The sequence below is a fragment of the Trichechus manatus genome, unplaced genomic scaffold (assembly GCF_000243295.1).
Source record: "Trichechus manatus latirostris isolate Lorelei unplaced genomic scaffold, TriManLat1.0 scaffold00066, whole genome shotgun sequence".
Lineage (NCBI taxonomy): Eukaryota > Metazoa > Chordata > Mammalia > Sirenia > Trichechidae > Trichechus > Trichechus manatus.
The window spans coordinates 3334248-3358588 of NW_004444002.1; the positions used below are offsets into that span (position 1 = coordinate 3334248).

The following is a 24341-nucleotide window of genomic DNA, read 5'->3' on the forward strand; positions in this document are numbered from 1 at the left end:
ACTGTGATACTATTTGTGCATGAATCCCTGATTTGGCTTCTCCTTAGCCATGTTCTTGATTCGGGTAGGTCTAATTGTTATCCAGGCTGCCATCATGAGAAACCCCATCTTATGGCATTCCTTTGGCTCCTTAACGCTCTTCAGGGCTAGAAAGAATGAATAGCCATCATCCAAGCAACAAGAGATAGGGGCAAGCTCAGAAGCCACGATACCAAGCGATGGAAAGACACATTGGGTAAGTACAGGAGAGGACCTGAAAACAGAATCCTCCATGGTCCAAGGGGCATGAGAATTATATTGAAGCCTGTAAGATCGGCTCTTGTACAACCGAGATACCATGGGCATCTTAAGGTGAAGAACAGTGTTTCCCAACCACAGACCAACAGACAGGCAAGCCAAAACATTTTTCCTTCAGAGACAATGGTTACACTTCTGCTCCTCTCGTTCCCTCTCTGTTCCTCAGAACCCTGATGGAAAAGTTAGTTTGCCAGTCTGCAGTAGAATATGGGTTTGGAAACACTGATCCAGAGCACTTTCAAAGAAATAAATTTTCAAACAACTTTCTTCAGCACATAATCTTACCAGATACTGGGAGACCTTTTATTGTAAAACCTTGATTAACCAGAACTCAACTAACCAGTACGCCAACTAACTGAATTATTGCCCCCCCCCTCCACCCCCAGCACTCCATTTTGATGAGAAAGCATCAATAGTACCCAAAAAGAAGACTGCAAGGAATTGATTTTTTTTAAAATTACTTGCCAAGAGATGACCTTGGGGTGAGGTCACAGTCAGCTCTGTCTCCTGTCTCTTTTCCATCTGGATTGACCCTCAAACATTAGAAGCTGCTTCTCTGAGGTGAGAAAGTGGATACAAGCATTTTAAGAAAAAAAAATTATTAGCCAAGAATGAAACAAAATGAGTATTCTTACTGAAAATTCCATTCATCCCTCATGGATTCCAATTAATCAAGGTTTTACTATGTGTCAAAAAGCAGTAACTTCCTTTCCCACCACTGTGAACTGATGACATTGACAGTTTAGCCAAGCTTTTGGCTCATTCCAGTTTTACAATGACTAACCTGATGCCCAGAGTATTTAGCACCTTCTTCCTGGTCTTTTTCTCATGTAATTAGCAGGCCACAAGAACCTAATTGTATCATTCAAGTGAATTGCAGAGCGAAAATTGACCTGGAGTGGACACATTGCTCTCAGGAATTCAGCATTCACCCTCAATATGGTTACAAAGGAGCCATGGACCGTATCAAGATGACTCTAACACATCCACATGATGCCAAGTACCCAGAAGTTTTCAAATAACCAGACGTTTGATGTTACATAAACAAATAAAAAACTGCACATATGTCACTGAATTCTTACCTTCACCCAGATGTTTTGGTATCAGGAAGAGCCCTAAAACTTTAGACCAGCTATTTGTTAATTACAACCAGCAATCAAGCTTTTTTTTTCCTCAGCTGATACTGTTGCAAAGTGTTTATCAAGTAACTTTATTGCCAGCCCATGATTTCCAGATTATCTGATTTGCAAATAGAAAACTATTTCAGTATATCTTAAATATTTTCAGTTTCCTTGGCCATAGTGCTACCTGCCAGGCCTCTTTCAAATCATTTTTCTTGGTCACTCCGCCAGTCAACCTCTTGAAATAACTCAACCCCTTCCTCAGCTATGGATAATAGTATGATCAATGCTGCATATCCAACGATCGCTTATTCTGTTTCTGGATTACCAAGGAACTTGTCTTTATCGTCTTCCTTCTTGCTACCTGCTGTTTTCTGGGAGTGAGCAAGAGAAGGGGCAAGAGATGAATCTGAATCTGTTTTACCACTATTTGGTGTGATGCTAAAAACAAATCAATGGAGAAGGAGGTAGAAACGGCAGTGAAACCTCATTAATTTGGAGCCCTATAATTCATAATTTGTGATAAATTGGACAAGGACGAGTCTGCAGTTCATATTGTCAGGGATGGGGACAAGAGAGGTTTGCTAAGCAAATGAAGAGTTTAAATTAGATTGCCACTTGAATCTTTGTTTAAGAGAACAAACTCTTCAAATGTTAGAGCATTTCTTAGATCTTATCATAGTCAGTACAAATCTATCTACTAAAGTAGTTCTCAGGAGGACCTCCACTAAGGCAACATTTTATAGTCAGTGTGAATTACAAACTAGACTTAAAGTAATAAAACTGTCATTCTTCAAACCTATTTTATAATTCAGCCTCTCTTTGCTCATTCAGACAATCCTTCCCTTCTGTTTAGTCCCAATCAGTGACATTTTATTGTATTAGTGAAATGGCTTGAGAATTACACTTCTTTATTGTATCTTATCCCCAGTTAATACGACAATTAACTATTGAATATACCATCATTTCACAGAACAAGTGAGACCCAGAGATGGTGGAGACTTTGAGAAGGTCACACAGCTAATAGTGTCACAAATCTCTTCTGACTTTCAGGGTCACCTCTTTGTGATAATATTGCAGAAGATAATTTATTACATGTATCCATCCAATGAGCAATGTGAATCTTATGGTATGTGATGTGTTTCCACAAGAATCAGGTTCATTCTCAACCACCTTGGTTCCAAGGCAAATGGCATATTTAAGCCATTCCAGCCCTCAGTACTGATTACTAAAAATGACAATAATCACAGAGCCTGACATTTATGAGTGCTTTTACTTTTTCAAAAATGCTTTCACACCTATTATCTCTGAAACCAGGAGAGGGAGAAATACCTGTATAACTTATCTCTCTGTCTCTCTCCTGTAACCTTTAAATAATGATAAATGGGCAATTATATTAAATTGTTGAACTTTTCCCCTCTGGCATGTGACATTACACGTTCTCAGCCTATTCTAGAAAATTTACTCTTCTGTGGAAATAATCAGCATTTTTTCAGGCTGTTTTAATCATGCACATGCTTAAACTAATGAAATTGTTATTTGTGTTAGTTTTCTTTTCCAAATATAAGGAATTAAGAGCAAGGTCAGTCACTGACCCAGACCTACAGGCTACCTACCCAAATACTGCTTGTCTTATCTATTTCCTAAACAAAGCAGAGTTGATCCTTCCTTGATGGACTATAAGTGCACAGGCAAGGATCATGGAAATTAGAGCTGTGGTCTGGGAATTTTTAACCTGCGAACTGCAAATCACCCTTTTGGGTTAGTGCCTTATTACAATGTGTGTGCAAATGTTGTAGTTAAGAGCCAGTAGGTTGTTTCAGCGATAAACCCTGATCACCAGGGGTATGTAACACAGCCAGTGAAAGTCTGTCGCTGTAAATCACACCAGAACGGAGATTTAGCTGATGGATTACCACACAGACACATCAGCTGCCCTCCACAGCTGTCTGCTGCCTCAGACTTTCACATTCTCCTGATCCCCGACTCACTCTGCTTCATTCTCTGAGTAAAGGGTGCCAGCTTGGCCTTCCCATCTGTCATTACCTTATGAGAGGGGTTCGGGTCAGTGAAACAAGCTATCCATGCCTGGGGTGACTTGATATTGCAAGGTATTACAAACCCCACTCCACTTACCCTAGAATTGTACCTGGCTTTAATTCTATCCGAGGATTTAAGTAGATTTCCAGTGCCCATATTTTCCAAGCTGAAAAATCAGCACACATAGTCTGACAAGTAATACTTGTGTACTTTTGGAAACATTGGAACAGAATGTTTTAAATGGGACCATTCTGAACCCTTTGACTGCAATGAGAATTGTACCATACGTACCTTAAATTGTAAGGCATACAGAGAAGTAAGGGATGAGACTAGGATAAGCAGTTAAACCTTCATTATTTAAAGAGATGATTGGATGATCATTATGACTTATAGAAATAGTGCTACAGAAATGCAGTTTTATCATCTTCGAAAATACATAGGGATTAGAATAAACTAAAGGAGCCTTGGTGGCACAGTGGTTAAGCACTCAGCTGCTAACCAAAAGGTCGGTGGTTCAAACCCACCAGCCACTCCGTGGGGGAAAGATGTGGTAATCTGCTTTGGTAAAGATTACAGCCTTGGAAACCCTATGGGGCAGTTCTACTCTGTCCTACCGGGCCGCTATGAGTCAGAATCCACAACAGGTTAGTTAGGTTAGAATAAACTAACAAATGTGAGGCTAGGGAAGAACTTGGAGAACTTGTTTTGATAGATTCAAAAAGTAGCTTGCAATTAAAATTTGTTTTGTTTCCTTTCACATGGTTGCTTTTAAAGTACCTAAAAAGTGTGTTCTCATAAGAAATTCAAACATGTTTTTTGTCCCTATCACTGGCAATCTTTTTTTTTTTTTCCTAAATTCCATGCATTTGCTTAGCAATCCTTCTCTTAAAAGATAGTAAAAAGTTACACTTCAGGACAGCCCATTTCCAAATTCCCTCAGCTTCTTATTTAGTGGTACATAGATGAATGAGGTTGAACTGTATTTCCCATATATATAAATGAGATCTTCAGTTTTGTGTGTATTTCTTCTTCTTCCATGTATGTCTACAATTCTCCTCTCCTATGCCACCGTCTCTTAACCACTTCTCTTCCACACCCAGAATTCTTTGACATTCTTGGGCCTTGAGTAACGGATATGAATCTGCATCTGCCTTTTACCTGCAACAAGATGGACCTTTTATTGGCAGGAGCCACCCCTAAAGGTAGACATTTTGGATACCCAGGGTTAAGATGGATCCCAATGACTTTTGATTGACACTGTTATATGTGTAGGCAAGACTCATTGCAGATCGATGGCACTCCCTGGGTCTTAACAGAAGTTCCCGTGAATTCCTGAGACTGTGGTTTGGGATCAAGGAGTAGGGTGAGTACGTTATGCTCTTCGTTGGTTTGCATGTCTCTGTGCTGGTACTGCTTCCTGGAAGTATGAAGAACCTGACCATTTTCTTCCCTGGTAGTGACTAAATTTGCTCCTTGAACTTACTCAGGTCTTCTCAGGTCTTCCTCCCAAGAGCAAACCCTCACTTTCTCTCAAGTGGCTGCTTCAAGCAAGGGACTTTTTTGCCTTAAGAACTGAACCAGTCCAGTGGCTGCCAAAGCCACTGCGTTTACCAGATGGTGTTAAAGAATAAATTTTACCACCGGGGGAAAAAAAAAAGTTGTAATCTAGAAAGAAAACATTTTTTAAGGTATTCTAGTGATTTTTTGAAATTGACTGTGTGGCCTTAATACAGATTTCTATGACTAGGACACGATTATTTGCCTTTGGTGTTATCTTGATAACTTGAATGTGTTTCTTATTGACAAATAATGACCAAATGTCCGACACCAGAGCTACAGAAAGAGCAGCAGGAATGAAAAGCCTGAAGGTAAGAATGCTGTTATACAATTGTCAGGAGGAAAGACACTGTTGCCATGGCAGACAGTGAAAGGTGTATGTCTATGCCTTTTCTGCTCCCTCTAAGATCCAAACCTTTGGTTTCCCCTCCCTTGGAGGGATGGTTATAGAACCACACTGTCTGAAAGGTAGGACAGCCATGGAAAAGATTTGAAACATTTGAAGCAAGTGGAATATATTTGGTGAGGGTGGGAGTTGGGATTGGTGGAGCAGGGTGGGGGCAGATTTATTTTATGGAGAACAATTGAAATACGTTCTCTTTTGACTTCCTAGAGAGCGGTATAGCATTTGGCCCTTGGCACATGAGACAAATCCCTATTGGTCAGAGGTGGAAAAGGGTGGTCCAAGTGCTGAATTCATCTTATTGTTTAATTTCATCTGGCCTTGAAGCAAATATTTATCAAAATATAGACCAAAGACAATAGCAAACATTACTTTAATATTATATATATATATATATATATATATATATATATTTAGTAAGATCTCTAGTGTGCCCTGTCTAGCATCACTGTTGGGATGCAGATGTATGGATACTAGAATGCATGCTAGAAGAAGGTGGTATGTGCCCTGGCATGGCAACCAGTAGTCAGCTTTCAGATCTGATAAATGGACTCCATTTATTGTGGTCTATTTGGGTGTAAGCTAAGATGGATTATTTTTCTATGGATCATGGTCAAGGGATGTCTATTGGGGATAAAAGAAGATGCTGTTATCTATCAGATTGAACTCTCAAATGCATATTTTGCCTAGAGTCAGGGGAATGAAATAGATGTCTTCAGAAACACTCATCATAGAGTTTCTGGTGAAGATTGGTTTCTCTCTGTCTTCTCAGTCTATACCCCTCTTTCTTAGTGTCATTGGGATGAACTAAAGGAAACAGAATTATATGTAATAAAACACAACCAAATTTGATCGTTTGGATTTTAATGGCTCTTAAAACAGGTTTTCAAAGTGAATCATACCAATTATGTTACTTGGGAAAATATCTGCGGCCACATTTTAACCAAAACTGGCTTAAAAAGAACTTGGCATCTTCCCTAAGCCCCTTCCTTCTAGCTATCAGGGACAAATTGGGTACGAAGTCTTCCCAGACAAATTAGGTTGTGTAAAATAGTCCACAACCCATAATGGTTTTAGATTCTAGAGGGGGAGGTTGGACAGAGGCCCAGTTTGGCAGAAATCCATCAGTGAAAATCATAACCCGTGGTATCAAGGGGTCTATTGCTTTGAATTTGAGAAGTTCACATTTGGAAATACTACTGGATTTACCCACATATCTAAAAGTTGCTTCTGGGGCTGCTTCTTTAGCACAGATGCTCATCAATAGGTTTCAATCACGGCATTGTTAGATCCTTAATGAAATGACTTACAGCTTTCAACTCCTAATGTTACACGCATGCATTATTGAATTTACTCTTTGCACTTATATTAAATTATGATCCCATCAGCAAGGAGTTAAATAGGTTTGAGCTACATTTGTGAACTACATAGATATAAATACTCTCTCAGAGGCAGCTGCTAGCAGCTAAGCACTGTGTAACTCTGCAAATTACTGTAGCTGCCCCTGTGAAATGAGGGTCGCTGGGGTGGCTAGATACCTGTAATGCCAGCAGTCATACGCACACATGCTCCCAGTTTGTAGAGAAAGCTCAGGCTGATCCAAGGGTAGAAGAAACAAAATAACTTAAACCCTCATTCTCCTCAAATCCTTCTTCCAGAAACCCCTGTGAACAGAAGGGGATACGGATTTCTTTTTTAAGGGCCCAAGACACTCTAGTGTCACTCTATGGAATGTTTTGAACTGCCATGGCCTCTAACAGCTGCTTTGTGGAGAGGTAAATCTCTTCCCTACACATATCCCAAGTTTACATACAGAAGGGAATGGAAAGGACCTTATAGTAAATCCTTTGGTCCATCAAAGAATCTTCTCCTGGTTGGTCATAGGTTGGCCTCAACTTAATAAAGCAAGACCTATCTGGGCAGATATCTATCTGCGGCTGCCTGCCTATATACGGCTGTGATTTCCTGAGTGATGCTAGGGGCTCTCCAGAAAAGACTAGGGGACAAATGTGTGATTAGGAAAGGTGACTTGTTGCCATGGAAGCCTACAGTATCTTCAGTAAAAGAACCAGTGAAAAAGAGGATAGATAACCTCCTTCTACAGGGCTGGAGATATTTCTAAAAAGTTATCCATAAAAATTACTAAGTACCAAGAAGGAACTGTTAGTAACTTGGAGTAGAGTTTGGATAAGGGATAGGGTTAGGGGAAGGCTTCCAGCTTAGGTTTTGATAAGTTTCCATTTTCATCATCCAGATATTGTGTTGTTAGAGCAGGCTTCTAATTAACTATGCAAGTGTACCATCCTTGCTCACGTATTTCTTTTACTTCTCTGTGACCTCCTTGTCTTTCTCCATATTCTACATATTTACACGTATATATCTCCCTCCTAAGGGTACCATTGGAGATATTCTGGCATCATTAATTAGACAGACATTTGCTCTTTAGGTATCCCTGCTCAGAAAGGAGAAGTGAAGCCATTTAGAACAGAATATATCCCAGAGTCTCTTGGGTAGATAAATTGTATTACACCCTGAGTTCCTATATTTTTCAGGCCCAGAGCCATATCCATAGTACAAATTCCTCTCTAAACCCTTCCAGGATCACCAAATTATTTGGAGGAATAAACTTGATCATTAATTCACAAGGCGCAAGTTTTCTTGTCTCCAGTGGGAAAGTTCAGCACCCTCACATCCCTCTCTCAACATTTCTTTGTTCATAATAAGGAATCCAGCATGCCTCCAAGCTACTTTATTTTAGGTATTTTTTTTTTTAAATCAAAATTTAAAAATAAATTGGGCACTTCTTTTGAAATATAGCAACATTTTTATTGAATTTGTTTTTTTTTTTAAGAAACATTTTCTGCTTTCACGGAATAAAGAAAGAAAGGTTCTCTTAGTTCCTCTAATCCTAAAGACGCCTCTGTAGGTAACATTTGCCGTCACTAGGATAACACTGAGGCTTTGAAATAGCTGGGTGGTTCTTCCCAGGAACTGAGCCTGGAATCTAGAAAACCACCACCTGTGGGACGGATGCCTTGGGTTGTGAGCACAGTCCTTTGCAGCTGAGTTAGCGCCAGGTGTGGATGGCTGAGATAGGCAGAAATTTGTATCAGCCAATTATGTTGTTTTCAAAAGTAGAACTCATTATCAAAGCATTATGAATAATAATGTTAAAAACCAGTTGCCGTGGAGTCGACTCCGACTCATGGTGACCTCGTGTGTGTCAGAGTAGAACTGCAGTCCATGGGGTTTTCAGTGGCTGATTTTTCAGAAATAGATCACCAGGCCTTTCTTCTGAGGAGCGTGTTAACCATTTACGCCACCCAGGAACTCCATAATAATATTACTACCCTCTATATAAAATTTTAAAAAGTAACAGATGTCACTCCACACTCAGGAATCATCCTACAATCCCAGATCAGGACTACCTTTACATACTTTTAAACAAATATCTCATTCAAATGACTCTTACCCTCTCCATTGGCTAAGCGATCCGTATATTTGTATGACTTACCTGCAGTTAAACTTTTTCTTAAAGAAACTTTACGCTCTTTTTCCCCATGAACATTTTCCAAACAAAATGGAACAAAGAGTTGTAGTTTGTAAACAGTTACTCTGCTTCATTTACCATTTCTCAGGAAGATTTATATTTTAACGAGGAATGTTGCTCAAACTTAAAGGTGTGAAATACTCGTTTTGGACAGGGGGACATTCCCAGACCCCCTGAAATCCCATCACAGAGCTGTCCTGTTTTCTCCCTAAGTGAGCTCACCCAAGTCTCTGTCACAGCAAGCCCTTCAGAGGGAAGAATGCCTAATTTCCACGATAGGAATCTGACCTACTTTGTTTAATTCGTTCTGTTCTTTATTGAGGTGAGTACGATAAATATTTCTGACTTATAATTCTCTTAGGTACCAGTTCAGGGCCTGCAGTAATTGCTCTGAAACGTTCCCCTGGAGACATATTGCCGCACCACAGTCAAAGGCCCCAGCTGTAAGATCTGTCCTTGCGAGGTTGATAGTTCTTTAGAGCGTGGTGGTCCCGAAAGAAAAAAAATCATTATGAATATCCAAGCCTGAAGAGCAAAAATAAAGAGGGCTGCTCCCTTTCTGTATGTTCCATGGGAGAATGCACAGTACTGAGCTGGCTATATAGTAATTTGCCTTCTAGCCTGCCCCACGATCTGCTGTGCAGGCGATTGCTTAACCTATCAGCGGCTCCATTTCTTTACTTCTAAAGTAGAGACCGTAAATCTTCCTTCTTGGAGTTATCATTAAACTTGGCCAAAAATAATAACTATAATAGTAACTATGTGAAGGTACTGGGCTGAGAAACAGAATGTCAAAAGAGAGTTATTCATTCAACCAGTATTTATTGAGAGAACTATCCTAAGTGGGGATACAAAATACCCAAGACATGGTCCCTGCACTAGAGAAGCACACCGTCTAGTGGGAGACGCAGGACATGGGCATAAATCATAAGGCAAGGTAGAAAATGACGGAGGGGAGAGAGAAAGGCTTCATGGAGAAGGTAACATTTGAAATAACGAACTGCCCACCTCGTTCCGCTTCCTTCAAAATATCAACGTGTGTGTGTGTGTGTTTTGGCTGATTTGGATAGGGCTTGGCAATACATACGGTAAGGTACAAAGAGAGAGAAAATTATATGGAAAAAATCAGTTTTTCTCTGCCATCTCGAGAATTTATTCAACCCTGCAGCAACATAGAGTTCTAGGAGATTTAGCTTTTAAAGTATTTTCTCTCTTTTTTCTTGGCAGCTATCCTAACCTTGTTAAGTGGTATTATCTGTGATTTCTGATTACAGCTTTTATCCTCCTTGGCTGTGCTGCTGCTTGATATGTTTGTTTGTCTCCCCCATTTTTATTTAGAAGTTCCCAGACACACATTGGTTCCCTGCCAGATTTCATAAGCCCTGTGACTTTTTTTCCAAGCAAAGACCAAAGTGGTAGAAGTGTATCATTTGTCAGATTTCTCTAAAGTTCCGGGGCATCTCAGTCGAGGTCTGAATGCTCTAAGGTAGAGTTTCTCAACAACGGCACTATTGGCATTTGGGGCTGGATAATTCTTTGTTATAGGGGGCTGTCTTGTGCATTGCAGGATGTTTAGCAGCATCCCTGGCGTCTACCCACTAGATGCCAGTAGCACCCCCTTTCCCAGCTGTGACAATAACAAATGACTTCAAACATTGCTAAATGTCCCCTGGAGGATAAAACTGCCCCCAGTTGAGAACTTCTGGTCTGAGGTAACCTCCTCTGTCACTGTGGAGGCCATGGGAGGGAGAACAGTTACTAGCCATTCTGTGGAAGCCACTAGATGGCCTAAGATAGGGATAGACCCTTTGTCAGAAGTAGGATGCTAAGTTGCTGACTTACTGAGTCTGGGTTTTGGCAAGAGTGGATGGTGGCAGCCCATAGTAGGCACAGGGAATGCCTTCTCACCTCCAAACCAGTGCTTCTCCACCTTTTTTTGGTCTCAGGGCCCCTTTACACTCTTAAAAATTCTTGAGAACTCCAAAAAGATTTTGTTTATGTGTGCTGTATCTATTAATATTTACCATAACAGAAATTAAAACCGAGGAATTTTAAAAGAATAATTCATTCATTCATTTTTAAAATAACAATAACAAACCCCATATATGTTAATATAAATAACATACTTTTATGAAAAATAACTATATTTTTCCAAAAAAAATAGTGAGAAGAGTGGCATTGTCCTACATGTTTGCAAATGTCTTTAATATCTGGATTAATAGAAGAGAAAGTGATTCTCATTTCGGCTTCTACATCCAGTCTGCTATGATATGACACATCATGTGGTGGCCAGGAAACTTCACTGTACCTCAGGAGAGAATGAGTGAGATGGGCAAATGATGCCTTAGCATTATTATAAAAATAGTTTTGCCCTTGCAGACTTTCCGATGAAAGGGTTTCAGGAACCCCCAGGGGTCTCTGGACCACACTTTGAGAACCACCACTCGAAACTAACACGCTACACTTCTAACAAGGCAGCTTGCTTAAAGGTTGACAAACGTCTTTACAAACCAGGATCTCTAGGGAGGATGGACCCTCTCTATTTAGACCTTAGTGTGAATGTGTTTAATCAGACTACTGTGTTCCTGAGATCTAGTGAGAGCAGCAGTACTGAAGAATGAATGGGGTAATTTAGAGAACATAGTACCTTCAGGGAGGATAGAGCCCGGTAAGGGTTTAGTAAGAGAGCAGCATGAGGATACTGGACCCTTTGCAATGAGAAAGAGGAAGTACAGAAAGGAGAAGAGAAATGCTTTGCACTTTTCCCTGTGGTCCTGATGGACTCGGTCACCCATATGCCATTGAAAAACATCTCCCTCTACAACCCAAGCTAGCTGCCATATTGCTAAGCTTGGGCCCAGTGCCTAGCTTAAGGCATAGCATGGAGAAGAGATGGTAATGACAAGATAAAAAATAATAGGGGGAAGAAAGAGAGAGAAGGGGGCCAGATGATGGGGAATAGGGGAGAAGGCAGCTCCAACACTGGGCTATAGATGGCCTGTCTGTCCTTTAAAAGTCTAAGATTTGATTTTCATTGCTAGTAAGATCTTATAAAGAGGCTCAAAACTTCCATTTGAGTATATTTTGCTGCTTTGCATTCCAAGCAACTCTGGTTGCCATTTGAGAACCCTAGGGTTCTGAGCATTGATTGAAGGAACTCGTTTAAAGTATAAGAAGACCCCAATTTCCTGGTGATATCCAAAATGCAGATATTCTGGCTGCCAGGCGCTGTGCTACCCTAGAAAATGTCACCACCCTGACACTAAAGGTTTGTAGTTTTTCAGATCTCAGCTACTCTGAAATTGCATATCATTTTTAAATGATGGCACATTTCTTAGAATATCTCAAAATGAGATGGCCTGTCCACTCTCAACAGCTAGTGGAGGAAGAAAGGAAATAGGCTTTGGGGACTTGGGATGATAGAGGCCAGATCGTTGTGACTAGAGGAAGCCTTGTCAGTGACTGGATATGTTGGTGGGTCTGACTTATCCAAAATAAGCAAAGAAATTCTATGGCATGTTTATGGTTACCTACATTTGTCCGCTTTCGTCCTTTTAAATTGGTGGCATTCAAACCAACATGCACTAGTACTGGCAATATTTTTCACATGAATCTGAACACACAGTGGTTGATTGCTTCATAATAGAATTATGCCACCCTCTATATACAATACGGAGCCCTGGTGGTGTAGTGGTTAAGAGCTTGGCTGCTGACTAAAAGGCTGGCAGTTCAAATCCACCAGGCGCTCCTTGGAAACCCTATGGGGCAGTTCTACTCTGTCCTATAGGGTCACTATGAGTCGGAATCGACTCGACGGCAACTGGTTTGGTTTTGGTTTCTGTATAGTACATTTTTTATCCAGAGTTATCAGAGAGACTTCATTTAAAATTCAATAGCCCTAGAGAGGAGACAGGGTAAAGGTTATTATTCCTGCTTTACAGCTGACGAAACAATCTCTAAAGAATAAAATCTTTATCCTAGGGCCAGAATAGAGCTAGCCCAGTAGGGTTTCATGTGTTTGCCCAGTGGCTCCGAATGTAGCCCTCATACTTTAAGTGGAGGACTAAGAAGCGGTGGCCTGGCCTCCTGGGGATGTATCAACCTCTCAACTGAGGAAGTCTTATCTTACTAGAACAATTTACTTAGACTATCCCTCTATGGTGCTACCCAACCGTGGCAGAGTCAGTTTGCCATTTTAGGCCATGCTGTATTAATAATCCATTTTTCAATAATCTAGGCAACTCTCTGATGATCTGAGTTGACCATAGACAAGATGACCATATCAGACAGCCAGTCAGTAACTCAAAAACAATCCATAGACTAGTTCTCCAATCGCTGAAAGTACAGCTCTTACCCAAAAGTCAGAGGGCCAAGTTACACCTTTCATACCCAGACCAGAGTATGCATAAAGCATGCTTGTGCAGTAAGGACATGTACATAGTACAGGTCTCTCTGGGATCATTTTCAGCTGGGCAACAGATGTGTATAACAAAGGACAACTAATTAGAAGGCATGTTATTCGTATAGACTCTATTTTCTATTCTGTTTGGATCTATCCATTCTTCTCGGTACACAATATGGAAAGTCTTCTCCTTCTGGCCCTGTCCCCTTCCCCACTCCCCCATAAAACTTGCTTTCTGTCTGGAAGTACAACAAGACACCCGGTTAGATCAAACCTAACACACTTCCGTCACAAAGCTACTGCAAGCTGCCGCCGACGATTGTCCCTTGAGGGGAGACTCCCACCTCACCACACACAGCCTACCTGAGGAGTGCCTTTTTTTCTATCCTCATCATTTAACAGTGTGTGCCGATTACTCAAAGCGATATGGGCAGGCCCTGGTAAATATAGCGTTGCTGTAGTGTTAACTTTTTATAAGGTAATGCTCAGGGTTGCCTGCAGTGTCTAAAATTACTCTGTGGCCAGGGCCCCCTGCTTTATCGCTTTCTATAGTTTTAAAATAGTTTGAAGCTTGAATAACATAAAATAACATAATATAATGTTATTTATGTTATTTCCCACGTGAAGAACGCCTGTAAACCTTGCAGTATTGAAACTCAGTGAACAAGGCATCTTAGACAAGCTGAAAAACAAATGGTGGTACGATAAGGGGGAATGTGGAGCCAAGGACTCCGGGAGTAAGGTCAGTCGCTGAAGGTCTTTTTGTACTGATTAGCAATCACATTTTGACCCACTGTTTATTTTCCACCCTAAAACAGCTTTCCTTCCCAACACACACTCCCTGACACAGTGGGACCCCTTTATAACACCAGCGCTAAAGGAATAAGGCAAACACCAGCCTCAACGGTCTTCCACATGGCATCAATCATTGACTCAGTAGAGCTGCTGTTGTGATTAGGGAACTCAATCTGGCCCACCAGACTTCCAAAGCTGTAAAATAATGAGCTGTGTTATAAGGGGGTTTTACTGTATTTCACATTTCGAAAGTTCAAAGAGAAAATCTAACAACAACAATGACCTCCCCTCAAAAAAAAAAAAAAAAAAAGATCCAATTGTGACAGTACTTTTTCTTAACCTCTTACAGTTTCAGACTTTGTAGTTGTAAATACCTTTGGTTATTAAGATATTATGTTGATCCCATCTGAAAACAGTCAAACAAATAAATAGAAAAGACTGGGCTCTGTAAGCAGAATGACTAGTGTTGTCCCAGCTGCTGTTGTACTGAGTTCAGCATCTATTTGGATCTCAGATCACATTAAGTCTGTCACACTTCTCTCTTCCAAAGGTCTCATTTGAATCTCTGTACAGAATATTTCTAAAATTTAGCCGCATGCTCCTTAAGGGTGTACATTGTCAGGATAACATCACATTGATAAGCATGAAACACTCTTCCCCGCCTCCTTCCTGCCCCCCTTCGCTCCCCTAAGGAAGTTCTTTTTAGTTTCAATTTTTGCCTTTCCTTGTTTTGAACTAATATTGTGGTATCAGTTAATTCATTTCATCAAATGCCACTCATTTTCCCTGTGCAGTGAACCATTTTGCTACTGGTTTTCTACATCCCACATCAGGGAATGCTGTAACTCTTGTGAAACTTGCATACATGGAACCTGAAACTGTTCTTGTTGCTAGAGCTTATGTGGGCTATGGCAAAGGACAGCTCTCCCCCATTAAATACCACATATGTATAAAAATCTAATGGCAGAGGGAGGGTTACCAGAAATTGGTCCATTTCCTAATGGACTGTAGAACATCCTTGCAGATAGCCTCACCAGCCTCCTTAAGGAGACGATGCATTGCTTCTTACGTGACCGAAATGCACGCTACTTGTCTAGCTAACTGTCATTCATCCTAGGAGAGTGACTATTTGCAAGGTTGTCGTAGACATAAGGTACTCCCGCAGCCCCCTTTCCAACCATGCGGTTCAATTCCAATTGGCCTTTTCATTAAGGTAAACAAAGTTCAGGACTGGCGCCTGTGAAAATAGAACCAGAAGGACATGGCCATATAGTCTTTGCATTTAATTCTTTAAATGATATCAGGACTAGCTGAGCCATGGAGAGTGGAATGTCAGCGATGGCCATCATCTGCTCACTGTGTTATCATTTAACTCAATTCACTGGTTTAACAATTGATATTCCATTCAATTCCATTCAGCAGCAAAATGGTTACATCCCCTCTAAAAAGACTACAAAATGCTATTTTATTTTATTTTTCTCAAAGAAAGACTCCTGGCACTTGGTGTGTCCTACCTCAAGGTAGGGCTCAAGGCACCACCTTTTATCTTTCCATTGTTCAGCAGTTCAGTTTTTGCTTTTTCATACAGGCAGATAGCTTAGTCAGATTTGCACAGTTCGACCTGAAAGTCACTGACCGGCTTCCTTGATTTTTCTCCCCCTACATGTAGACAAGTGTAGTATTTTTTATTATGATTATTAGCGTTCTCTACTATTTACTCCCTGGAGTAAAAGTTAAAAATTAGCTGGATTTTTTTTTTTTAAACCATCAGCCTCCTGGAGAAGCTTTCTGATTTGTATGGAGTCAATCCAGGACCCAGTGGGTCCTCCTGACGATTTCCTGAAACTCTCAGGAAGATGGAATGGAGCCAATTCTTTGTGCTGCACCCTTGTTCTGGCAGCACAGAGACTTGCTGCCCTGATTTTAATTAGGATGAGAACTTAGCTACCAATCCCCAAAGGGAGCAATTTCTCAGCCACTGGGGGCAAGGGGAAAGTTAACCCTTTTTAAACAAACTCTTGTGAAATAAGTCCCCAGATAAGAATATCAGGAACCTCTAATATTCTCACCTGGTGCCTTAAAGACTAGCTGGCAAAGTTTGTCACAGGGAGGACAAGGGAGAAAGGGGTGTTGCGGGGCAGAGAGGGGAAAGAGTGCTTCAAGTTCCCTAATGAAAAGAGCGTTACATTTCTAGAGATTACGTCACAGCTCAAGTCTGGCAAATGGTGTTTATTTTGGCTGGCAGAGGAATAAATTGTGCTTGTGTTTACTCTTTTGTTCCCATGGCCAAGTGCTGTTTTATTTAGTTGTTGAACACCTTTTTGAGGTACTAAGGGACTTAAGGAGTCAGATAAAAGAACATTTAGGTGAGGATCACAACTGTCAACAGAAGCACAATCTACCATCTTTCTGGTCATTGTGAGACATCAGCCAATTGCCAGGGTTGAGTCATAACACTTACATCAATGTTTGGTTATTTTACAACTTAGAACTATCCTATGCTGTTGTAATGTATTATTATGTCCCAATGCCTTTGCTTTCCCCAAGAACTAATCGCGTTGTTCATTTCTCTTAGGACAAGACCAGCGCTCTGAGCCTGAGCAATGTGGCAGGAGTTTTCTATATACTTGTCGGAGGTCTGGGGCTGGCCATGATGGTGGCTTTGATAGAATTCTGTTACAAATCACGGGCAGAGTCCAAACGCATGAAACTCACAAAGAACACCCAAAACTTTAAACCTGCTCCTGCCACCAACACTCAGAATTACGCTACATACAGAGAAGGCTACAACGTGTATGGAACAGAGAGTGTTAAGATCTAGGGGTACGGTTAAGGTCTAGTAAACTAATCAGCCTTACTTTGCTGTATGTTAGTCTCGTTCTTTCTTTTCTTGCTTTGGTTTTTAGTTTGGTTTATTGTTTCAAGCGTTGTCTATTCTTTGTAACCATTTGATTCTTTGAAAACAATGGTTGTGCTATCTTGTCAGGCAATGATGCTTTTCCAATAGCATAGTTGTAATTAAATTGTGGTCTGCGACCCAAAAAGAAAAAAATATTCTCTAGAGCAGCAGTGTTCAAAAGAAATATATGCAAGTCACATATGTGAGCCATGCGTACAATCTTAAAATGCTCTAGTAGCACGTTAAAAAGGGAAAAAGAAACAAGTGACATTAATCCAAGTCACCTATTTTATTAACCCAATATGTCCAAAATATTATTTCAGCACGTTATCAGTATACAAAAATTATTAATGAGATATATTACATTATTTTCTTCATACCAAGTCTTAGAAGTCTGGCATGTATTTTACACCTGCAGCACATCTCAACTCATACCAGCTGCATCTCAAGTGCTCAATAGTCACATGTAGCTACTGGCTACTGTATTGGACGGTGCAGAGCTAAAGAAAGCAGCTGCTCTGGAAGGGTGTGAAACTTAGGAATGGAAGTGAGGCACTGCCACCTTAAGTAGTACAGTGCTCCATAGGGGAGCTGTGGTTCTTTTAAGTAATCAGTTTAAGCCCGAGACAATTTACTTAATCTCGAGTCCCTTTGTTGTCCCTTCCTTGGAAACCATGTTCAGGTAAGTGTCTCCCAAAGGACAGTGTAGGCTCCCTGCTGCTGTCCACCCCCAAGTCCATACTTTGATGAGTCTGTCTGATACCTGCTCTGGCAGCTATGGCCAGACTCCACCGGTAACGCAGACGTAGTCAAAGGCCAGCTTGAATCAGGATAACATCTAAATTCTGGCATATAGTCTTGTTACCTGCAAGTGCATCTGTCATCACTAACACTCCCACCTGAAGTGGAACGGAGCAATTAGCAACTTTATATCCCTCATTTCAGGAGGGAGATTTTTGACCCCATGAGTAAATCTCAATGTGCTTAAGTTTCTACAGATGCATTTGTGTTTTGCCCTTCTTGTATTTCACATTAAGGATCTAAATTCAGCCAATTCTTTAATAACGTTTTAATCCAATTAAATTGTTTGTCTTCATGATGGAAAGCATCATCTAGTTTGTTGAATTTGCTGGTTGTTCGTTCCTGCTGCAGACCGTAACCTTCTGCCACAGCGTGTGTATTCAGTACACTGCAAAGTGTTCCCATTGCCTTGCTGAGTGTACAATACATGCATTCATCTGTAATTAGCATTGTTTGCATGCAAGCATTTAATGTGCCAGTTTCCTTAACATGTTTTACTCTTGAGTAATTTATATAGGCCCATTACAGCTTTGTGCACATTATTTGGTTTTTCTCGGGACAATCCATGGGCAATTTCAGCCTAGCTTAAGTATCCCAAATTCTGAGGTACTGGCATCCAAATAAATAATACAACTTAAATCTGTGTAGCGCTCTCACCTATTACCCCATTTGAGATAAAATAGGCCAAATAGTATTTTCCCTTTGAGGTAACTAAGATCCCGCCATATCAAGTGATTTGCTCAAGGCAACACAACCAAGTACAGCTGTATTCTTTACTAAACCATACTGCCTCTAACCACCTGGCCTGGTGGCCGCCAGGAACCTTGAAACCCCAATAGAATTCTGTCAAATGGAGAATAGATCCTAAGTCTATGTCCCACTTAGCCACAAAATCACATCTTGAGGGACCTCACCAAGTCTCCAGATGCCCCACTTCCTTATGCACGCCTCATGAGATTGTATATTCCATTACTCCCACTTTCCCCAGAAAGAATCTTTCTGAAAAGGAAAGGTATTGGGGCTCAGCCTCCAAATCCTCTTTATTTATCATCAACCGTTCCATCTGAGAATCTAGGTCTCTATCCCCCAAAAACTATAGTCTCAGTCTCTTGTTGAGGCCCCAGAGCAGGGTTTCTCAAATGTTAACATGCATGTGTATCACCTGGGAATCTTGTTAAAATGCAGATTCTGATTCAGCAGGTCTGGGGTGGGACCCGAGATTCCACATGTCTCATAAGCTCCTAGGTAGTGCTAATGCTGCTTGTCCAAGGAGTAGGAAGATTCTAGAGAAAATTATCTCAGAATGTAACTTAAAAACAGAAAATTGGAATCAGCAAAACTTTGTTCTACTGGCCAGAATTTTGCAGTCCTAAAGGGGAGGCCCAGAACATTAAACCTCGGGGACGAGCCTCAGAAATGAACTTGCCACAACTTCTGGCTCTCTGGCTTTCCTTTGGTCATGTTGGCTGATCTACTTTTGTGAGGCAAAATTCAGGCTAATTGAGGCAAAAACTACATTTTAATAGACACTGAGCCAATGTGGCTACGTCCCAGTTAGCCAGCACCTTGGCAACCATCCCTGGGAAGAGACGGAAAGAAAATCTGGGAAGAGCCTTTGCAAACAAAACCGTCCTCCAATTCTGTGTAAAGTCTCAAGACAAGAAGGAAAAGCCTCAGAAGATGCCAGGAAGACCTTACATGTGTCAGTCAAGAGGCACAGAGCAGGCCAGATTAGGAAACAGAAGCCTCTCTGCCGTCCTCAGTCAGTTGGGTGATGCAATGTTAGGGGAATGTTGGTTAAGGGAAGAGTGAGATCTTTACCCGTTCATCTTTTATTCTCCAAGAAGTTCTGGGATATCACTTAGCAACTTCTAATTTGTTACCTAGTTCTTAGGCTTCCAGTTCTCTGACATGGCCTAGGGTCTACTCAGGGGCACAGTGATTGAGAAGTACCCTGAAACTTCGCTTCTACTGATAATTATCAGAGACAGCCTTAGAGGTCTATGTTGTTGCTGTGTGCCATTGTAGTCGATTCCGACTCATCGCCACCCTAGAGGACAGAGTAGAACTGCCCCATAGGGTTTCCAAGGAGTGGCTGGTGGATTTGAACTGCTGACCATTTGGTTAGCAGCCGAGCTCTTAACCACTGCACCACCAGGGCTCCATAGTACCAGTAATTCTTCAGGAGGAGTCCTTGAGTGGTGCGAACAGTTAACATGCTCAGCTGCTAACCAAAAGGTTGGAGGTTGGAGTCCACCCATAGGCACCTCAGAAGAAAGGCCTGACTATTTAAAACATCTCCAAGCTTCTCCTATTCTTCCCACTTTCCTCATCGTTGTCAGAACAACTTTTGGCTTCTTTGGTTTTCTTCAACAGTGTTCTTGAAATTCCTCTCATTTTCAAGATCTTAAGATGCCTTCAGTTAGGGAAAAGATTTCCATTTTTCCCTCTAACTCTGTTCTGTTTAGTCTCCCTAGAAAATATTAACTTTGTTCATGCGATCCATTTTCAAAATGATCAGTTTTCCTTCTGCAGCCTCTGTGTAGGCATTCTTGCTGGAGACGTTTTCCTGTTTAAAAGAGTTCATCTTATGTTAAGAGGAAACACCATTCTGGATAACCGAAGTGTTGATGTTCCTTATGTCCAGAGGACTTTTACCTCAGTGATAACACTTCAGTATTATCACCATTTAAAATTAAGAAGCGAGGCACCAAGAGGTTAGGTGACTTTCCCAAATTCACGCAGCGAGTTAGTGATACCCCATGGCTAATTGGGGGTAGGAGGTCTTCGATCTTTCTGCCATAGATATAAAACTTCTCCAAGCTTCTGAGATAGAACAGATAGATAGACTCAGGTCTCTAAAGGTTCCAAGGAAAAGGTTTACCCACTTCCATGTTAGTCTTATTCTGCCCCCCTTGGGGCTTTTGGCCTTCAGGTGCATCTTTGACATTCTTCTTACAGATACTTATTCCAGGGCCAGTGGTAGATAGTGGTTGTGCCACCCATATGGGATATAATTTACTGTTGGCTCTGGAACGAAAGACATGTCCCATCAGCGTAGAGAAAAAGGACGGTGGGATGAGTTGAAGAGGAAGCAGGAAAGTGGTCTTCAGTTTTCAGAGTCAGGGGCAAATGAATTTATTATTTAATCCCCTCCAAAAGGATGGCACCATCAGCATCTCAATCAGGCCCATAATGTCAGGGCAAAGACCCCAGTGGATGCCGAGTCCCTTCGTGGGTATCATTATTCTGTCTTCTTCCTGGTATGTGTTGTCTCTTTAAAGTCCTGTGCTATTTTCAAGCTTTAATAACTAAGGTTGTAGGTATTGAGGGAAACACACTGTCACCTTTCTGGCAATGAGCAGCAAATTTTCTTCTCATAGTCGAAATGGATCTCAATCCAACAAGCCAGAGAACACTGTTTACCCTCCGTTGTAGGTAAACAGCCCTTTATCACAGGTTCTGCAATTAGAATACGCTATGAAGTGTTGTTGTCCTGAATATCTGTATTGAAATGCCACTAAGTCTTTCTAGTATACCTACATCCTAAGTGATTAAAGTCTTGAGTTAGACGTCATGCATTGCCTGTATATTCCTTAGCACAATGTATATAGTAGAGAATTAACCTAATTTAACCTATTTCAAAGCATTTGCATTGAGCTAAAGAATTTAGTCAGACCTCTTGCATAAAGCCAGTCGAACGGGGTGCAGCCCCAGAGATGCCAATTTGAGAAAACAGCCATGATTTTCTTCCAAGATAGACTGAACCATAAGAAACTTCTGAATTCCCAGTAGAAAGCCCCTTCAGATTTAAATGTCCCTTTGCCTTTGCAGATCCCTTCCCACTGGAGGCATGTGACGAGAGGAATCACCGAAAACATGGCTGCTTCAAGGATCCTGAGCCAGATTTCACTCTCCTTGGTGTCGGGCATGACACGAATATTGCTGATGGTGCAATGACCTTTCAATAGGAAAAACTGATTTTGTTTTCCTTCAGTGCCTTAAGGAACACTCTGAGACTCGCGACAATGCAAACCATCATTGAAATCTTTTTGCTTTGCTTGAAAAAAAAATAAAATAAAAACCAACAAAAAAATGGACATGCAAGATTCCAGTATGTGAAAAAAAAATCTTATTAAAAAAATCAATTCAACAAAAGCCATTCTTTGATACCACTGCACATTATACAAACACCACATTCTTTAATACACACACACACACACACACACACAAACACACACACAAATTTAAAATTCCAATTCAGCAAATAGGCCCATCTTAGCTACAATAATTAATTCCTCCTGATTAAAAAACATTTTTTTTTTTGACTCCCAGCATTTGGGAACATTGACTGGCATTTCTTCTAGGATCTGCTGACCAGATGTTTTTGGTATTTCCTGTTGGTGGTGATGTTCTGTGCACCCTATTTCCTTTCAACATTGCTGAAATGTGTATATGTTTAGAACGTAAACGCAACACTTAGAAAATTCAAACATTTTGGGAAAGGGACTCAACGGTGACTTCTCTGTATTCTTGAAATGGTTTTGTGAAAATGCGTTGATAACGTCCCACTCGGTGAAGGGATTAACAGAGTGTGTCAATGCACTCTTGTGTGTAGCAAGGGACGGGGCACTTTTAGGCATACCTCTCGGTGCTTTCCTAAAACAGATCCCGGGGCTTTCCAAGAAGCCTGGAATTTCAGCTCACAGATCTGTTTTTCTTGCTTCAGTGTGTATTTTAAGTCAGTCTAGCTGAGTATTTAGCATTGAGGTGAGGGAAATGCTGCCTATACTCCCAGATGTGTTTAGAATATCTTTCTCAGAAACAACACTGTGTTTAGCTCTGCTTTCTCTGCTAAGTATGCCTTTCAAGTGTACACCGCGGAGACAGGACCACGTCGCAAGGAGGGCCAGCGAGTTCAGACCACAGTTCTCAATCTGACTTTACTCTTGCTAGGTCTGTCCTACCAGCTGTTGCCTGTTCCTGCCCATGGCTCTCCGTCAGCCTGCATGTGTCCTTTTCTAGTTTGCAAAGACGAAAATGCATTCCCAAACCTACTGCTAAACCGAGGGCCTCAACATCACTCCCAGGTCCTTGCTTGGAGCAGTCTTTCTACTGACTCTCTTGGAAGATCGCTCCACTGCTCCATGGGCTATCAAGTAACTAATTGCGTACCTGCCACTGGCACCATCAGAACAGTCAGAGGAAATAGTCTCCGCTCACTAATTACCTCCTAGATAACAACGTATGCTTTCTGTAGTTCAGTAGTTTGCTCTCATCAGTGACGTGCATTGGGAAGTTTCCAGACTGTAAGACCTAGGAGCTTGCATTCATTTCCCAAGTGTGACCCTTAGATGCTTAGTTGACTCACTGCATATTTGCTCTTGTCTTCAGAAGAGAAAGGAGGAAGTCTCGTTCCAATGAAACGTTTCCAGAAAAGTGTAATATAAACTTGCATTCCAAAAATTGTGTCATAAGCGAATAACTCACCTGTCAAATTTTAAATGGTATTGAACAAAAAAGAAAGCTGTTGTGTTTTTGTTTTTGTTTTGTTTTGTTTTCATGAAACTGTGATTTTCAACTTCTGAATGCTATAACGTCCCCAGCACGGGAAGCTAACGCTGTGCAAATACGAAGTTGTATAAAACCAACCAACCAACCTACACACAAACGTTTTCATAGGCACTGTATAAAGAGAAATGTACGTTTATTGACTCAAATCAGTTTTTCAGAGAGGAAACTTCACTGAGATGAAGAGGCGGGTAAATTGGTTTGGTATTTTTTAAAAACTTGCATGTTTAAAAAAAAAAACATTGATTGCTTCAAATTTCTGCTACTAACTTCAAGCTATGGGAGTTTGGCGGTAGTCACTTGAGGATTTTTTTTTCCAATCCTTTTCTTTTTGTTGTTAAAGCTGTACTTCAGTGAACAGAAAAATTGCCAAGCAAACTAATGGCCGTAAAAGCATAAATTGCATGTGTGGGCATAAATTACAGAGCCTCATTGCCATGAGGTATTGTACAAAGTTTTAATACATTTTGTAAATAAAATTGTAAAGAAAGAATTCTGTTTCTGTGCTTTGACTAGCTATTTAACATCTGCTTGGATGCAAGTGTCAGGAAGTTATTATTCACTAATATACTTCCCATTAGAAGGTTTGCCAATAATTTAACAGTCACCTTACTGGTGATTTTCAGAAAGGATTCCACCTTTCCCCACCCCAACTGCAACTGCAGTCAGGCTCAGAACTCTCAATCTAAAGGGTACTGTACCATCAAGACCTTAGATTGTATGTGTCAGGATCACCAATGATGAGATGGTATCCACAAACAGCAAGAAGCAGGACTTCAGTTCATATGTGAAGGAGGGAAAGTTTGACTTTAGGACCCTTCATCCCTATTCTTTGTCTCCTCCACCCTTTGGGACCCTCTCCCCAGAGGCCTGCCTTGACCCTAACCTTGGACCCCAGTTCTGAC

General features: G+C 41.0%; 1 protein-coding gene across 2 annotated transcripts in view; it reads left to right on the forward strand.

The window, feature by feature from the left end:
* Nucleotides 1-21971, forward strand: part of GRIA3 (glutamate ionotropic receptor AMPA type subunit 3) — a 306229-nt gene extending 284258 nt beyond the window's left edge. Inside the window, exons 14-16 of one of the 2 annotated variants that reach the window (XM_004379586.1) lie at nt 13998-14112; nt 16741-16988; nt 21700-21971. In XM_004379586.1, coding sequence (XP_004379643.1) covers nt 13998-14112; nt 16741-16986 — 361 coding nt within the window. In that variant the 3' untranslated portion in view covers nt 16987-16988; nt 21700-21971. Of the gene's footprint in view, nt 1-13997; nt 14113-16740; nt 16989-21699 lie in introns of those variants that run through there. The other variant, XM_004379587.1, reaches the window with a different exon arrangement.
* The last annotated feature ends 2370 nt before the right edge of the window (nt 21972-24341 follow it).